Raw genomic sequence first — 18,138 nt, 5'->3', positions numbered from 1 at the left:
AATGCAAAAGCAGTTCAGGCTTCCTTGCTGCCTCCCCTGACACACCTGTTAAAAGTAGTAGGGAACTGGGACTCAGGGGATTTTTTGCCTGGGGAGGGCCAAGAAATGAGGGAGAAGAGTTAAAGCATGTTGTATATGGTTCTCCGGAGGGCATGAAACATACCTCGTGTGGAGGGTACCCTGAGAACACTGGGAAGATAAATGGAAATATCTCTTGGACACAGACAAGTACAGGAGTGTATGTGCAAGTTCTGGGAGTGGAGGGAGGCCCAAGGAAGAGTTCTTACTCCAAAACACACACACACACACACACACACAACCAGTGGGAAACCAGAGCCCACTCCAGGTACATGACCCCTCCCTCCAACCCAGACATCAGATCTCCAAATTAATGATTCATATTCAGGACCTGCAAAGCTGAGGGCTGAAAACCTCTATCAGTTCAACAGCCCCATCCCCCCCATGATCCCCCTTGCAACCGGAGGAGCAGAGGTGGGTAGGGAGGACCCTAGGAGGGAAATAAAGGAACTGCATTTAATGACGCCTGGGTAGGAGGCTAAAGTCTGCATTTAGATGCGGAAAAAGACAGGAAATGCAATACAAAATAAGGGTTAATGAGCTGCTGTTTTATTGATGTTTGAGTCTGTACAGAGGCAGCAGACCTTAGGTGGGGGCCCCAGTTTTCCACAGTGACACTCAACTCTCCCCTCAGCACACACACCCTTCCGGCCTCAGCTGTAAAAGTTCGCTGTCTTGGCCGCTACTGTGGAAATAGTGAAGATACTGGGACACAGGAAGTTAATTTGGAACAAAGAGGCATGCACCTGCTAGGAAGGTGGCCCAGAAGCCTTATTCTAGAAGTCCTAAAAGTTCCCAAGCACCCCCAACCATACCTACTTTCCATGGTCCTCAATCTCTTAAGAAATGCTTCCCAAGGTCTCTTGCCATAGGAAGGGCTGTGTTCCACAATTTTAAAATCCCATTCCCCATTTTCCTTCTCCCTACCACCCTTCATTCAAGAGTCTCACTCTATTCTTCATATTTTGAGGTATAGCAGCAGCAGAGGAATCTAGAGGGGGGAAAAAAATCAGGGGAATGGGGGGAGGTTGAAGCCAGAAAAAAGCTGGTAACTTGGGATAAGCAGGGGAATGAAAACGGGCAGCAGCTGAGGGCTCATGGGAGGACAGCCTCTCCGTATCCCCCACACCAGCAGAGGTTTTAAGTGGATGAAAGAAAGGATGCAGAAGCATGGGGCTATATCAGATTTTTCCATTTTCAGGATCCTGGTCTGGTTGCAGATCTGTGCTGAGAGTGAAGGCTGCTGGGAGGGGCAGCTGGAGGGGGGGGGCGCGGAGCTGAGTGACTCACAAGATGAGTCACAGATCCAGTTATAAGCACAGAAAGAGGCCATCGTCCTCCCCACCCCTACCGCGCTCTGGTTACCGTCAACCAGCTTCCGTTCCTCTTTCCTACCGCCCCTAACCCACGTGGCCAGTGAAGGGCGGTGGCATGGAGAAAGTCTCCATGAAGACGTCATAATAAATATTTTGTTAAGCTACTTAAGTACAGGGCCGAAACACCCCGCGATTTGCAGGCTGGGTATTGACAAAGTGAAAGAGACAGGAGTGCCTGTGTGACTCACTGAATCTGCGGTCGAAGGGCCTGGAGGGAAAAAGAAATTAGAAAAATCTGGGGTGCAGGTGATTCCAGGCCGGGAAGGGCTTCCAATGCCGTCATCCCATCTGTGTCTGGGGCACTGACTGCTTGGATAAAGAAGATGACCCAGAGTCTAGAGTCACTGGTGTCTGAGTAACTCAGAGACCGTCATCTCCAAAGTGCCTTCATGAGAAAGACAAATGTGGCTGGAATCCTGGATGTGTGGCTGCTTAGAAAGGAGACCATTCCAAACCAGCTCCATTTCTTCTACTTCTGTATCACTTCCCAAATACACAATACGAAGGCATTGCTAACTTTTGTTTTATTGGTCTGGGAGCTTTAGTCTCACTTGAGAAGAAACTAAGCCAAAAAGAGAGGGAGAGTGCTTCCCTCTAGGCCCTGTACAGCACCAAGTTTCACACCATCCCCACTCCATACAGAGACTGAATATTTAAAAAAAAAAAAAAAAAGTTTTGATATAATCTTTTTATTTTGTTGATAGAATCCAGTATAGGGGAAAAACTTTTTATTAAAACTTGTAACTCCCAATAAAATGAGCACAGATTAAGGTAGGAATCTGGAGACCTATCCTATAGAATACTTGCTCCATCAGGGCTGGGGTGGAGAATGTAGGGTGGAAGGACAGCACTGTCTTAAAAGGGGAAAAATAAGAACCCCAAATATTTCCCCTCTCCAATAAAAACCTCGGTAGGTACCCCCAATGCCCTGGATTAAAGGAACTAAGTGCACTTATTTAAGACCAAGAGATCCCATCCCTCAGCCAAGATTACAGAATCTGCCTTCCCCTTCACCCAAATACCCCTCCTTAACCAAGGAATTCTTGCTCATTTTGGGTGCACATCATATAACCCCCTTCCTTCCCTCTCCCCAGCACAGTAATTGCATGGGCTTGCCTCTCCCACCCCCTCATCTTCCCAAAATACCACAAACCAACCAGAGTGTTTTCATTTCCCAGGCATTATTCCTTTACCCTCCATCCCACACAACCCCTCAAAGAATAAAGGAAAGCAGTCTTTATTCATCCCTACAGAAAAACATCCATTGACTCAGGGCCCCTCATCCTTAGAATGGAGAATTTTTTTTTTAATGCTTCAATATATAGTTACCTTCCCAAATTAAACAAAAATAATTTAATTCTGAATAAAAAGCTATAGGGCCTAAATAAAGCCCTGTTCTATCATACTCACCCCTAGACAACCCCCCAGAATTTCTACTTTTATTTCAAAACAGGTCAAATAAACTGGGATTGGTTAGTTTAGAAATCAAAATAAAAACAAACATGACACAAGGTTTCTGTTTTTGTTCATTTGTCCTCAGTTTTTAAAAACAAAACTATTAACTAGAATCTAATAACAAATCAAGTCCAAACACAGCAGTCCAAAGGAGAATTAGAACTTTCCTGGTTTTACTCTCTGGGAAAACCCCTGGTTTGTTCCCTTTTCTCTTGGTCCAGGCCAGAATCCTGTGCGGGAGACAGGCGCAGGTGGGAAAGCTCAGTGAGCTGTGCCAGGTGCGAGCTGGGGCCACCTGTTGTTTGCGTGCACGTGCACGTAGGGGATGGGGATGGAGGCTCAGAGGTGATGGTTTCACCTGTGTTGTTCTAGCCCCCAGAGTGAGGTGAGCAAGGCACTCACTTCGGGCACAAAATTTAAGTGGTGCCCCAAAACTCAATAACCAATATGCCATTTTAACGCAGTATTTTTGAACATCAAAACCAATGTAAAACATCCACAATGAACGAGCTATCAAAATTGTAAGGACAGGATTCAACCCCACACTTGCTCAGTTCAGCTTATTTCCCCCACCCTAGTCTCAGTCCCATTTGATTCTTAAGATTCTGATATTTTATTGATCATGCAGTTTTTTTTGCATTGTATTTTAAATGCTGCATTAAAACAGTGTTTATCTTAATCACTGAGTTTTCAGTACCCCCCTTAAAGTTCTGTACCTGAGAGAAGTGCTCATCTTGTACTAGTCCCAGCCCTATCCAGAAATATGTACATCCCCTCCTTTGGAACTGATTTCCTTTAACATCAGTGCTTCCTGAAAACCATTCTATTTTCAAATAAAAGCCCAAGAATTAATAGCCGTAGGAAATGATTAAATCAACAGACTGTCAGATTTGAAAAACAAGTGACTTTCGAGTCTGCTGAGGGGAGAGGAACTTTTCTAAACTTTGAGCAGTTCCAATGAAGAGGATAGTCTTGACAGGATTTGTTACCAAGGGGGAAATAGGATGACAACTTTCCTGATTGGGCAGAAGCAACATATGGCAATTACAAATGTCCCCAACACACACACACACAAAACCAGCCCACATCCAGTTTAGAGCAAATGTGGGGATGACATTCCATGAGATGGGTTAGGAGTACATACCTCAAAAGAGAAATCCACATACAGGAAAACAGCCCCAATTAACACTCTGGACACTTAAGTACACTTATTCCCCTTCTTCATAGTTACCCAGGAGTGTATACAATTGCATAGTTGATTTTTCAAGAAAGAAAGAAAAAGGAAAATTGGCCCAGGATAGGTCCTCCAGTTTAAAGCTCTTAGAAGTGGTGCTGGCCAGAGTAAAGGCTGTCCAGACTTGTGCTTTGTGCAAAATGCAAAGGTGCTCCCCCTTCTGTGTCCATAGGCCCATTCCCACCCTCTGGGGAAAAGGGCTGAGTCTGGGAAAGGGGGAATCCCAAAGACAGATCAGCTCATTGGGAGTAATCTGTGATCTGTGGTTACAGTTCACTAAAATATATTTCTCTACCTTTTTATAAACTGCCCCTGTGTTTCAACATCAATCATATTATCAAAAATATGTCTCCTTACAAAGTATTTTTTGTCTTATTTTAATAAACTAACCACAGATTAAGGTCAGCTATGGCTTAACAAAAGAAGCCGGGATGTTAAATTCATTCTCCAAAAGTAGATAGGAAGGAGAAAGAATCACTTAAATAGGAAGAAAAAAAAAATCATTTTTTAACATGTTTTTTGTTCACTGGGTTTTGTTTCTTCTCCTTTAAAAAAAAAAAGTCAAAATAAGTTGCTTCCTACAGAAACACAGCAGCAGAGGATGGTAGTGCTCTATTTAGGTTTTTGGTTTTGTTTGAAACAGTCTGGCCAAAGGTCTGTCCTGCTCGCCCCTCCCAGGGTGCACTCACACCCCAATGTGTGTTATTGCTAAGTAGTTACAAAAGATCCCCTGTGCACCCACTCACCTGGAGAAGATTCCCCACATAGCTGTTCTTCTCATCACTCTTCCCTTCCCCTGAGGGAACTTTTTTTTTTAATAAAATTAAAGTCATTTAAAAAAAAATCACAATCTTAACTTAGCTGAGCTCAGCCCTCAAAAAGGATGAGCAAAAGATACAGGGCAATCAGCAATCTCCTCTCAAACTAGAACAGATGACAGATGGCTGTTTAGAAGAAAATAAAACTTGAGAGGAAAAGGATTCCCCTTTTAAGTTCTTCCCTTTCCCATCTCAATAAACAGATGTAAACTAACCCCCTCCTAATAAGCACCAGTGAGCACACATTACTGCCTTGTCTTTCCAGATCCTTCAGGAGGAAGAATTTATCCAACCCTAATTTCTACCTTAATTCAATTCAATAGCAAATCTGTCTAATTCCCCAGTTTCCCTCCACACTCCCAATTCCACTGTCATGTGCTTTTTTCCAACCTCCAAGAACTTTGGTCAGTTTTCTCTTTTATTGACTGAGAACCTCCTTTGCCTGCTCCTGCCCTGGACATCTGCCTGCCTCCCCACCCCCACACACTAAACCTTCCCCTGGTTTCCCTTGGTCTTGGGTGTACCCAAGCAGTTATGAGACAGAAGCATCGCCTTTTCCCCTTTACCTCCTCAGTCCCAGCAGGACTGACAAAGGACGAGCGTGGCCCTCCAGGCACCTCCAGCCCTGACCTGTTCTGCCCAGGCTGGCAGCTCTCCAGCGCACACACACTTCAAAAGTTTCCAGCCAGGTTCCCACCATCACTGCATTTGCCCCATCCACATGGGGGCTGGGTCTTGATGAGCCAATTCTTTGAGCTTAACTCTGTTTAGCCCCCCTTGCCCTCCAGGGCCCCCCTCAGAACCTGTGCACCAGCAGCTCCCCACCCGGTTCACGCTCTCTCCTCCGCAGTTCTTCCCTGTAACAGCAGGAGCAGAAGTTGTTTGTCTCCGGGTGTCCGTAGAAGCTGCAGTTCGGTTGTTTACATTTGGTCTGGGTTGGAGGAAGCCCTTGGGGAACTCCAGCCCATCCATCTGGCTCAGGGGGCTCTCTGTAGCCGTTGCTATAGGAATCAGCAACGCGGAAGGGGGGTGGTAACAGTGCACCCCTGTGCCCGTCCTTGGAGTGGCTGCCTGGCTCCAGAGACGGGATGCAGTCCTGATGGGGGTAGGGTCGCCCTGGAGGGCACTGTCTGGGGAAGGTGGCATAGGGTGGTAGGCCCCCCCCACAAGGACCTCCTGCCAGCTGCCTCCGGGGTTCCTGGCAGTGGACTCCAGCCCCAGCAGGCCGAGGGATCGTAAAGCCCCCAGGGTAGCCAGCAGAGAATGCTACTGCCTTGGATTCTGCTGGGGGCACAGGCGGCAACTCCTCCCCGCCATCTGGCTCTGGCTTTTTGGCTGGAGGAGGCCCACTCCCCAACCCCCCATTCAGGATCTTCCTCTCTGCCTCCTTCTGCTTCTGCTCTGCCAGGAATCTCTCCTCAGCATCAGAAAGGTAGCGCTGGATCATCTCCTCCTGGTACTGATGACGGTGACCCATCTTCAGGGTGCCAACAAAAATAAACTTCCCCTCCCCTTGCATCGCAATCCTCATAATGCTCAAGCTCTGCATCACCTCCTGGCTGTACTTGCTCCCTCCGTTACCCACAGACTCAGACGTGGGCTTCTCAGACATGGCCCCATCCCCCGCTGCCTCCTCCTTGCCACCCTTCCAGCTCTTCAGCGAGTTCTTCTTCTTCTTCTCCAGTGTCTCGGTGCCGCTGCTCACCCCTGACCCCGTCCCCACCCCTCCCGGCTTAGAGCCCTTGCTGTGCATCAGGCCTCCCATGTTCTTCTTGAGCTTGCTGCCCAAGGTTTTGCCGAAGCTGCCCAGTTTGTTGGCCACAGAATCTGCTCTCTTCTTGTCTTTCTCCCGACCTCGCTTTGACTTCTCTTTCCGCTTGCTGCCCTCATTGCTCGTAGAACTGCTGCCAACTGACTCCTTGTCTGAGTCCCCAGACTCAGGAGTGGACCGGGGCTCATCTCCAGCTGAGGCTGTCGGGGACTCAGGTTGTGCCAGGGGAGCCTGGAGGACATAAAAACAAGATTAATGGTTCTGGTCCCGTGGAAAAGGACCAATAACATCACCCCTGTGCGCGCCCTCTCTGGAGTGCCTGCCTAGTTCCAGTGAAGGGCCGCTGTCATGGTGGGGAAGGGTCACCCAGGAGGGCACTGTCCTTCCCCAGCTCTAGTCAGCTCTCCCATGGACCAGGGAAAGATGTACCTAATACCTAAAATGCAATCTGACTCCCTTTTTTTTTTTTTTTTTTTAAGATTTTATTTATTTATTTATTTGACAGACAGAGAACACAAGTAGTCAGAGAGGCAGGCAGGGAGAGAGAGGAAAAAGCAGGCTCTCTGCAGAGCAAAGAGCCCAATTTGGGGCTCGATCTCAGGAACCCGGGATCATGACCCGAGCTAAAGGCAGAAGCTTTAACCCACTGAGCCACCCAGGCACCCCATCTGACTCCCTTCTGTAATAAGGAGATAACAAAATGAAGCCTGACATTCTTCTAGAGCAACAGGCAACTATACAATACATGGCAAGGAAGAACATTCCATAGATACTAGAATATTCTTTATTATAAATTTCTGTCTCTTTTTTAAAGATTTTATTTATGTGGCAGAGAGAGAGTATACAAGTAGGGGGAAGCGGCGGGCAGAGGGAGAAGGAGGCAGAGAATCAAGTGGGACTTGATCCCAGGACCCTGAGATCATGACCTGAGCCGAAGGCAGAGGCTTAACCATCTGAGCCACCCAGGTGCTCCATTACAGATTTTTCTATGCCTGGGGTGCCTACGTGGCTCAGATGGTTGGGTGTCTACCATTGGATCAGGTCATGATCTCCAGGTCCTGGCATCGAGCTCCACGTCAGGCTCCCTGCTCAGTGGGGAGTCTGCTTCTCTCTCTACCTCTCCCACTGCTTGTGCTCTCTCTGTCTCTCTCTCAAATGAATAAATAAAATCTTTAAAAAAAAATTTCTCGATTCTGCCCCAAATTTATCTCCAGGAAGTCATAACTAACCACAACCAAGCCTAACCATTCTGCAACCCCTCAACTTTTAGATATTCAGCACTGGGGTCTGGCTGTGTTGCCCTGTTCCTGTGTTCCTGTTCTATGAAGAATGATGACATTCTCAGAACCTACTGGATCAGTCTCTTAAGGAGACTTAAGCAATTCTGTCTCTCTGGTACCCGCCACAGAGGTCTACATATATAAGACATGGAACAAAGTAATGACGATCCAAAGTTCACCAAAAAGTCTAGAAAGCTTTTCTTGAAGAATGTGTTTTAGTATCAAAAAGCAGAGCTGGAGAGGAGCTATGGAAAATGGAGGGCACTAACAGGTAAAAAGACAGGAAAAAGCGTCTTTTGGAACTCATCTGATATTTTCCAGTTATTCGTAACCTTGAATGGTTAGCTATCACTCAGAAGCAATTTAGAAGGAGACTATCACCAAATCTCCTTGCTACCCCGTCACTGAAATCGAGGCCGGACAAGGGTGGGGTAGGAGAAGTCCTCACCTGTGCGTCGGACACTGGGATCCACTTCACATTCATGTAGCCATGCAGCAGATGCAATTTGACCTCTAGGGACAGGATTACACTGTGAAGAGAAAGGAAGAATTAAAAACATCCCATGAGGGGTGCCTAGGTGGCTCAGTTGTTAAGTGTCTGCCTTTAGTTCAGGTCATGATCTCAGGGTCCTAGGATCGAGCCCCACATCAGGCTGCCTCCTCAGCAGGAAGCCTGCTTCTCCCTCTGCCACTCCCTCTGCTTGTGTTCCCTCTGTTTCTCTCTCTCTCTGTCAAAGAAATAAAATCTTAAAAAAAAAAAAAATCCCATGACCTTTAAAAAACAAAGTGTGTGATCCAGTTGGGAGGATGGGAGAGGGCTACATGGCTTGGGACTCAGACAAGGCTGGGTGTGAATTATAGCTCCATCAATTAGTACTAAGCTTTATGACCTTGAGGCAAGTCACTTCACCCTCCCTGAAACTCAGCTGGGGTTGGTAATGGATATAGATAATATCTACCCTGTAGTGTTGTTGTGAAGATTAAAATAGTATTGGAAGGGACCCAGCATAATGTCTGGAAAACAGGAAATATTGACTGAACAGTAGCCACTATTGTTGTTGGTGTAAATATTATTAAGAAGGAACTTTTGATATTTAGGTGAGAACTTATTTTGAAAGCCATAAAATCAAACCCTCTCCATTAGATCCCAATGTCAGGAGCCCAAAGAAGGAAACACTGGACAGGAGGTAAGAGAGAAGCTTTTATACCCATACCCTCTTTGTAGGAAGCCGTGGAAGGCAAAGGCGGAAGACTAAATCTGCTTTGGGAGGCCGTGGGGAGGGGGGCTGTCAGAAAGAACAAATGTTTCTTGCTATTTATATTCAGAAAGGCAAAAATCCAAAGCAAACTAACTATTTTGGTCAATTACTTAAAAACCCCTCTCATGGACTGCCTGGTTGGCTTAGCTGATAAAGCGCACTACTCTTGATCCTGGGGTTGTGAGTTTGAGCCCCACGTTGGGTGTAGAGAGTACTTAAAAAATTAAATCTTAAAAAAAAAATTTAAATCAAATAAAAACCCTCTCACTTGGGCTGGGATTAAAAAGTGTGACTTGATTATCTTGATTTTCTGATGACTGTTTTGGAGACTCTGGGATCTATCAGTAGACGACCATTCCTCATATTATAAGGAAAGAACAAGTTGCAGTCCCAGGATTTCCCTCTCTTTCATGGGAAGAAAAACCAGCTGCATGTTCCAAGAATCCTGGTGCCCAACCTGTCCCCCATGTTTCCATCTTCCCAAAACTCCGGAGCTAGGATGTGACTGTCTTGCCTCTAAGCTGAGAAGAGTCTCGGGGAAACAGATGCTGAATGTGGACAAGACACTTCATAGGTGGGAAGGCTACGCCTGCCTCACCTGGCCAATCGGACGTTGTCATTGTCATCTTTGCCCCACTCCCAGCCCTTTCCAGGGTCCACAGCAAAGTGCAAGGGCAGCAGCTTATGCTCTGAATCTGTAAGTGGGATCACAGCTGAGGAGGAAGAAACATGTCATCAAGGAGTCTCCTTAAGAAGAGAGGAAGGAAACTGAACACAAACTGACTTCACTAAAAAGGAGGCTGGATCCTATCACAGGTCTCAAACTGAGCTCACTCCTCAGTTTTCACATGTGAATTACACTGGCATCAAAAACAGACAGACTGGTTTTCCCTTACTAGCCAACACACAATTTAGGCCACTAACCTCCATGACTCCCCACCAGTCAGTCAACGAACACTCATGATGTTCTTGCCAGTTAATGTGGATTCAAAAAATTCAAAGTCATTATTAAGACAAACACAGCAAAGCATCACTTGGAAGGTTCTATGACCTTAATACACACACTCTTCACTCCAGAACAGGGAGCAGCAAATACAGGCAGGCCACTGTTTTTACCCCAAAGTTCTTTGTCAAAATGTTTTTATGTTTAATTTAAACACCCTGGAGTATCCTTGGCTTAGTAAAACAGTATCAGTGTGCACTGCCTGGGCTTGCATGTCACTTAGTTCTTCCCTCCTACACTCTCTCCCATTTCAGGTTTTCCAAGCAAAAATAAAGCACACCCAAAGACACCAACACCGCATTCAGCACCTTGGTCCTTGGCATTCTCCTTCTGCTCCATGGACACAAGTGCAGAGAAGTGGGCCTGATCATAGGCGAGCACCAGAGGGGAGCGGTGACACTGGCTCGCTGGGACCTCCAAGGGCAGATAGATTCCCCCAAAGGGAATAGGGGCAAACGCTGCAGCAAACCACAAAGACTGTTATTCAGGATGTGTTCTTGCCTAGAGGGCAATCCCCACGCCCCACTCTACCAAGTGAGCTCCCCTTTCACTCACTCTAACCCCTGGTTAATCATTCTTTCTTACGTTAAGAATCCTCAGCAATTAACCCCAACTGCTTTGCATTCAATCTCTAGACAATTTTGCATCATTCTAACGTATATCTTGTCTCTCCCCATCTTGTCTCTCCCCAACGGTCCATATAGCCCCTTCCTTCCCTCCTCCCAGTGCTTAGCCCAAGACTCTGCATACAGAAGGTGCTCAGGGCAGGGAGGACTGACTCACCTTCCCCTCCAGAGTCCCTCAGCATGGTGTCGGCCACGACGACTATGGGCCTCCTAAGCACATGGGCAAGGACAAAGACGTGGAATTCTTCTAGGCTCTCATATACAGGCTCCTCTGAACTCTCCACCCTAGAGTTGCAGGAGGGGAGACAGTGGAAGGGGTACAGTAGAGGGGAGAGGGAGGAAAATCAAACAAGACACCCCGAAGACCAGTCCCACAAAGAGGAAAAAGAGGAATGTCCTTTCCTGGTTTTCTAATCTTAAGGCTGCCATGGACATAGCTGATTATTTTATGCTACCATGGCTATTTCTTAGGGTGGGGCCCCCAACCCCACACTTTAACAAGCCTCCCAGATTATTCTTATGCACACTAAAGTCTGGATAGGTTATAATTTTTAACTTTGTGTTACAGAAAATTTCAAAATTTAAACATTCAAAACTATAAAGAATATTATACCTAAACTCTCATGTAACCATAATCCAGCCTCAACAATTATAAAACACATGGTCAGTGTCGTTCCATCTAGATCTTGATCTATTTCACTATAAACCCCCACCCCAACCCACCAGATTATTTTGAATCAAATCCTAAACATCATATCATTTCATCCATAAATTTTTCAGTTTCTATCTCTAAAAAAAGAGAGGACTCCTGTTAAAAACAACCACACAACCATTAATATCATACTTTTAAAAAAAATTTAACAATAATTAAACACATAGACATTGTTCATGTTTCCCCAACTGTCTTATAAATGACCGTATGTTTCCACTGGCTGATTTGTCTAAGAGGGTTTAAACTTAGGTTCTCTCTCCTTTTTTATTTTCCTCGCAATATATTTATTGAGAAAACTGAGTCATGTCCTGCAGTTTCTCAAAGTCTGGCCAGGACAGGGTACAACTGAACCCTCAGCATGGCACACACAACTCTAGTTATCCAGTCTTGTCTAGCACTCTAGACCACATACCCTGTATTCTGGCAATGCCCAACTACTTGTAGTTCCCAGAACATAGCATGCCGTTCTTACACCCTTCTGTGCCATTGCCACGGCCCCTCTCTTTCCTTCTGATACCCTCCTGGCACGAAGTTCTTTGGATGCTGAGGACTCAGTAAAGACTATTTCCTTCCTACTCCCCCACTGAGCCACACTTACCCACCACAGTTGGCTCCATTGGTACCTAGATGCATGCGGGGTTCACTTGAGGCAAGCTTGATCAGTTCATTCCATTCCTTCTGCCATTCGTCCTCTGTGTACACCAGCCCTGACTGTGTGAAAGACAAGCAGGGGAGAACAAGCAGTTAAAGACCAGGTTCATGAGGCAGCAGCAATTCCAACTCACTCACACTGCCCCCACTCCCTATCCTCTTAGCACTTGGCTTATAACTTTGTAGTACAAAGTCAAGTCTCTTCTCCCTTTCCTAGTCAAGATCCACAAAAGAATAATCTATGATCTCTCTCACACTTCTTCTTCTTCCATTCTTTTCCAGCCCATTTCAGTCCAGCTTGTTTCTGTCCTCCAGCCTATACACCTTACCCCACTTACACCACTTCACCTAACTGACTCTGGCAAAGGACAATGACCTTCTAATTGCCAAACTCAGTGGACTCTTTGGTTTTCATCTTTCTTAGTCTTCATGTAGCATTTCAACTCCTCATTAAACTTTCTTCTCCTTCAGCTTCTAAAACTTCTCCTCTCTCTCTCAACTCTGCCCAACCCTAACAATACCGGGGTTGTGTCAACAACATCAGCCGCCTTAGCTCCGCTGGGTGATCTCTTCTACTGCCATAATCTCATCCACTGCCATCTATATGCTCAGGACGCTAAAATCTCCCTCTCCATCCCAGGCCTCCTCTTAATTTCTGTATTCACATCTAGCTGCCTACTGAAGACTGCCAACTACCCTTGCCTGCCTCAACTCTATACAGTCGAAACTGAACTCTTGGGCACCTGGGTGGCTCAGTGGGTTAAAGCCTCTACCTTCCGCTCCGGTCATGATCTCAGGGTCCTGGGATGGAGCCCCACATCAGGCTCTCTGCTTGGCAGGGAGCCTGCTTCCCCCTCTCTCTCTGCCTGCCTCTCTGCCTACTTGTGATCTTTGTCAAATAAATAAATAAAATCTTAAAAAAAAACAAACAAACCTGAACTCTTGCAAAACCCACTTTTCTTCCTATATTCCTGCCTTAGTGAAGAGCACTGAATATCACCCACCATCCAAGCTAGAAACAAGGGACTTACTGAAGACTCCTCTCCTTTCACCCACCCCACACCTGGATCCTTTAGCCAACAATTATTAAGCATGAACTTCTGCAATGGTCCTTAACTACTACTTCCAGTCATGCATTCCACTGATCCATTTTCTACAATGTTACCAGAAAGGTTTTTCTAAAATTAAAATCTGACGTTTGCTTCCTGCTATAATTAAGAATCATCATGACCAGGGTGCCTGGATGGCTCAGTGCGTTAAGCCTCTGCCTTCGGCTCAGGTCATGATCTCAGGGTCCTAGGATCGAGCCCCGCACTGGGTTCTCTGCTCGACAGGGAACCTGCTTCCCCCTCTCTCTCTCTGCCTGCCTCTGTCTATATGTGCTCTGTCTGTCATATAAATAAATAAAATCTTAAAAAAAAAAAAGAATCATCATGACCTGGGGTGCTGGGTGGCTCAGTTGGTTAAGTGTCTGCCTTTAGCTCAGGTCATGATCTCAAGGTCCTGGGATCGTGTCCCACATCAGGCTCTCTGCTCAGGCAGTTTGCTTTTCCCTCTGCCCCCCACCCCACTGCACGCTCTCTCTCTCTCTCAAATAAATAAAATTTTTAAAAAAGAACAGTCATGACCTATTAAATATAGTTCAAAATCCTTAAGCATAGTATATGAAGTCCACTTCCTGGCCCTACCCACCTCTCTAATACATCATTTAACTTAGCTGTAGCTGCCTGAATGCACTGCATTGCTTTATACTTGAGCCTTTTTCTAGCTTGTTCTTTCTGCTTGGAGCAACCCACCCCTTATCCACCTGGTGACCAATTTCGCAACTGTCAGGATAGAACTCAAGTATTTCTTCTTCCTTTTTTTTTTTTTTTTTTTAAGATTTTATTTATTTATTTGACAAACAGAGATCACGAGTAGGCAGAGAGGCAGGCAGAGAGAGAGAGGAGGAAGCAGGCTCCCTGCGGAGCAGAGAGCCCGATGTAGGGCTCTCTCCCAGGACACTGAAATCAGGACCTGCACCGAAGGCAGAGGCTTTAATCCACTGAGCCACCCAGGAATCCCTCAAGTATCTTTTCTATGAAGCCCTTCCTAAATCTTCCTGGTAGACCCACTCTTTCCTTTGTGTCCTCCCTCCTCAACTGCTATACAGCCTTTATCACAGCACCAAAGTAACCTATGACTTTGGTAAAATTATGTATTTACATGTCCATCTCCTCCTACTACTCTTAAGGGCCGGGACCATGTTTCAGGCAATGTGCTAGTGTCTACGATGTGATCACTAATTAATAAATAGATGCTGAGTAAAACTATAATTTTTATCAAAGGAATGGGAGAAGTGGTACAAACAATTTAAAAATATCATTTGCCTTTAGGATGTATAGATAATATGATAGACAAATCTATGTTATTCATTGTATTCAGCTTACATTGGTATTTAAATGAGTTTATAAGGCTTAAACACACACTGACAGTAGAAAGAATCACGCTGAAAACATGAGGGGTATGAGGAGCAAAATTTAAGAAGAATTAAAGAGCTGTTGTAAGCACATTTTAGTTTATGGGTTTTTTTTTTTTTTGAAGATTTTATTAATTTATTTGAGAGCTAGCACATGAGCAGAGGGCAGAAGGAGAGGGAGAAGCAGACTCCCTGCTAAGCAGGGAGCCCAAGGCCAGGTTTGATCCCAGGATCAAGGGATCACAACCTAAAGGCAGATGCTTAAGGGACTGAGCCACCCAGGTGTCCACATTTTACTTTAATAATAAAAAAAAAGACAAAGCTATGTTTTCTTTGTAAAGTGCTGTATGGAAGCTTTTCAATTAAATACTGAAATACACTGAAATATACTATATATTAATATACGGTATATACTGTATATACTGACTAGGCAAGCACTCTGGTCACCCTTCCTCTCACCTATTTCAGCTTCCTGTTTTCATACACAAAGCCACTAGGTGGCGTACCCTGCCAACATGAAACCTTCCCTACTGGTTTGATTTTTTTTTGTTATTGTTTATTTAAACAATCTCTACACCCAACCTGGGGCTCAAATTCATGACCCCCCAGGTCAAGAGCCACATGTTCTACCTACTGAGCCAGCCAGGTGCCCCCATCCTCGTTGGGCTTGACCACTAATTTCAACAAAAAACAAGAAGGCCTGGGAAATCAAAACCAATTTAGTTCGAGTGGTGTTTGGTCCTTATTAAAAGAAGCCCCCCACAGTCCCTCATGCCTCCCTCCATTCTCATGCCCAAGGTGCAGTATAATGCCATAAACAGTCTTGACTAAAACAATTCTCTAGGCCACATTTCCAGTATGGAACTATTAATGTGCTGGACAAAAGGAGTAAAATATTGTTCCTTTGATAGCTAGCTGCTATTCTCTATGCATGTATTTCCACTGGGGACTTTGAGGGGGAACAGGTGGCTGACCAAGAACAGAACTTGGGTATTTCTAGGTCTCCTAGATAAATCCATAATAATCTAACCCCACCTTTAAAATTACTACAATAGCTTAACAGCTAGAATTGAGCATGCCCATTCTCTGACTGTTGCTGTCACTTCGACTTAATAGCTGAATGCTCTAGTTTCGTCTTTTCCTGATGGTGGAGTGGTCAAATGTATGGTTAGGGATGGTATGAGTTAAATAGTGAAGAAGGCAAATTTTCAGCTGGCTCTAGTTTAAGCAAAAGAAGCTCTCCACATGGTCTAGGTCAGCTCACCGGGGAGCCATAGGACCTGGCAATAACAAAGAATGCCATCTACTTGGCCTTGCCCCTGTGCATTTATTTCCCTCAGGAACCCTCTGGAGCAGACTAACTGATCAAAGACACCATTCTGAGCTTAATACCATCCCAATTTTAACAATTGGGTTCTTTGTTTTCAAGACAGAAACAGGACATACTCTACCTTCGTATTTTAATCTTCAGGATATAAAATTCTAATAACTAAAAAACAAACAAACAAATAAACAAAAAACCTCTTAGTTCTATATAATGGCCAGTTATGACAGAGCAATAAAAGGTGACAAGAAAGAAGATGGAAAGAAAGAGGGAAGTTTCTGAAGAGACAGTCCCATATTTATGCTAGAGCACCCAGCCATATACATGGCAAAAAACCACCAGATACAAAGAGCACAAGATAAACAAAGAAGACAGAGAGAGAACCAGGAGAAAAGAGGGAGACCTGTTATCTTTATGTAAGTGAACAGTGTTATTAAAGTGAGGGGTCAGTAAACTCTTTTATTGCTCCATCATAACTGTAGCTAAAAAATCTTTTAGGCTTTTTGGGCCACATGCAACTACTTGACTCTGCTGCTGTTCTAGTCTCCACAAGGCAAGCACTCAATGTAAACAGACATACATAAATGAATGGGCAGGGCTGTGTTCCAATAAAACTTTTTTTTTTTTTTTTTTTTCTTAAATAAAACTGTTGGTGGGATTTGTCCCACAGGCCATAGTTAGCGCAACCCTTGTTACGGGGATGGAAAGTACAAACAGTCTACTGTTACTTTCTTATACAAAAGCAGTCTCAACATCTGCTAAACTCCTGAGAAGTACCATTCAAACTCAGTTTAACAGGCATGTTTTTAAAATTTTTAAACAAACATGTATGTGAAAAGCAAATAGTACATACAGCTAATGAAATTTTTAAGCACTTAGCATTTCTCTAAGAATTGAAAACATAGGGTGCCTGGGTGGCTCAGTGGGTTAAGCCTTTGTCTTCAGCTCAGGTCATGGTCTCAGGGTCCTGGGATCAAGCCCGGCGGCATTGGGCTCTCTGCTCAGCATGGAGCCTGCTTCCCACCCTCTCTCTGCCTGCCCCTCTGCCTACTTGTGATCTGTCTCCCTCTCTCTGTCAAATAAGTAAATAAAATCTTTAAAGAAAAAAAAAGAATAGAAAACCTAAGTCCTTAAAAATTGGTCTAGCATTATTATAAGCAAAACGCCCCCAAACAATATAAAAATCCTGTGGACCTGTCATATCTTATTTTGTAAAAGATTACTACTGGAGACTTGCTGAGCATCTATCAGGTGAGAAGCACAACGTTAGCTGCCTCCTCTATGGTCTCAGCTTCTCCATGCTAGTTCTCATGACTCTATCAGAAAGGCATGGGCCCTGTGGTATCTTCTGCATTTCCTACAACTTCCAGGATTACAAGGGGAGTACCACCAATTAAGCACCAGGAGACAATGCCTACTGGTAGGCACTAAGCATTTCCTGTAGCCAACTCTGGAGGACAAGGTGCTTCCACCCAAACTCCCTCACCTCTTTGTTCTGCTGTGTCTGCTGCCACCTCCAGCGCCGTTTTAATGCCTCCTTCTCAGCTCCCTTCTCCATCAGTGCATACAAAGCTTTCCGCAGCATCAGGTCCCGATCGTGGAAACCCCACATGCCTGTGGCATGGAAACATACAGTACGACACCTTACCTTTATTAATTATGATGCACATACCCTACCAGCAAGGAAATCAGGCTTAAGGCCAGGTTCAAAGAAACCCTGTGACTTAGGGGAGAGGTGAAAAGATGTTCCTACTCTGGAGGTTCAGAAACTTCGGGAACTTACAAGTGGGGGATACATCACATCCTAAAAACTCTTGACAGAAAGCCCCTTACTCATATGCAAGTCTAACAAACTAAAATACAGAGTAGCAGCAGAAAAGATGGGTCTCGCACATGACAATCAGCATCAAAGCTGAAGGGATGGTTGGAAAATGAGGACTTTTTTAAAAATCTAAGGCAAAAAACATACTGAATTATAAATGTTTTATAATTAAACAAATCTCACAAAAACTGATGAAAACATCTTTTTTAAATACCAAAAGAATAAATATTAAAGAAAATGATATACACATATAGCTTTATCCTGCTTACAT

The 18,138-nt window shown here is 44.8% G+C and overlaps 1 protein-coding gene across 2 annotated transcripts in view; it reads right to left on the bottom strand.

Annotated features, from left to right (window-relative positions):
• Positions 1 to 2,962: 2,962 nt before the first annotated feature.
• Positions 2,963 to 18,138, bottom strand: part of OTUD7B (OTU deubiquitinase 7B) — a 56,554-nt gene continuing 41,378 nt past the window's right edge. For both annotated transcript variants that reach the window (XM_046012366.1, XM_046012360.1), the window contains exons 6-12: positions 17,532 to 17,659; positions 12,211 to 12,323; positions 11,058 to 11,185; positions 10,583 to 10,732; positions 9,870 to 9,984; positions 8,461 to 8,542; positions 2,963 to 6,963 (exon numbers count right to left, since the gene is read on the bottom strand). In XM_046012366.1, the coding sequence (XP_045868322.1) occupies positions 5,758 to 6,963; positions 8,461 to 8,542; positions 9,870 to 9,984; positions 10,583 to 10,732; positions 11,058 to 11,185; positions 12,211 to 12,323; positions 17,532 to 17,659 (1,922 nt within the window). In that variant the 3' untranslated portion in view covers positions 2,963 to 5,757. The remainder of the gene's footprint in view (positions 6,964 to 8,460; positions 8,543 to 9,869; positions 9,985 to 10,582; positions 10,733 to 11,057; positions 11,186 to 12,210; positions 12,324 to 17,531; positions 17,660 to 18,138) is intronic.

The sequence above is a fragment of the Meles meles genome, chromosome 1 (genome assembly GCF_922984935.1).
Source record: "Meles meles chromosome 1, mMelMel3.1 paternal haplotype, whole genome shotgun sequence".
NCBI classification, from domain to species: domain Eukaryota; kingdom Metazoa; phylum Chordata; class Mammalia; order Carnivora; family Mustelidae; genus Meles; species Meles meles.
This window is presented reverse-complemented; position numbering and strand designations above follow the sequence as displayed.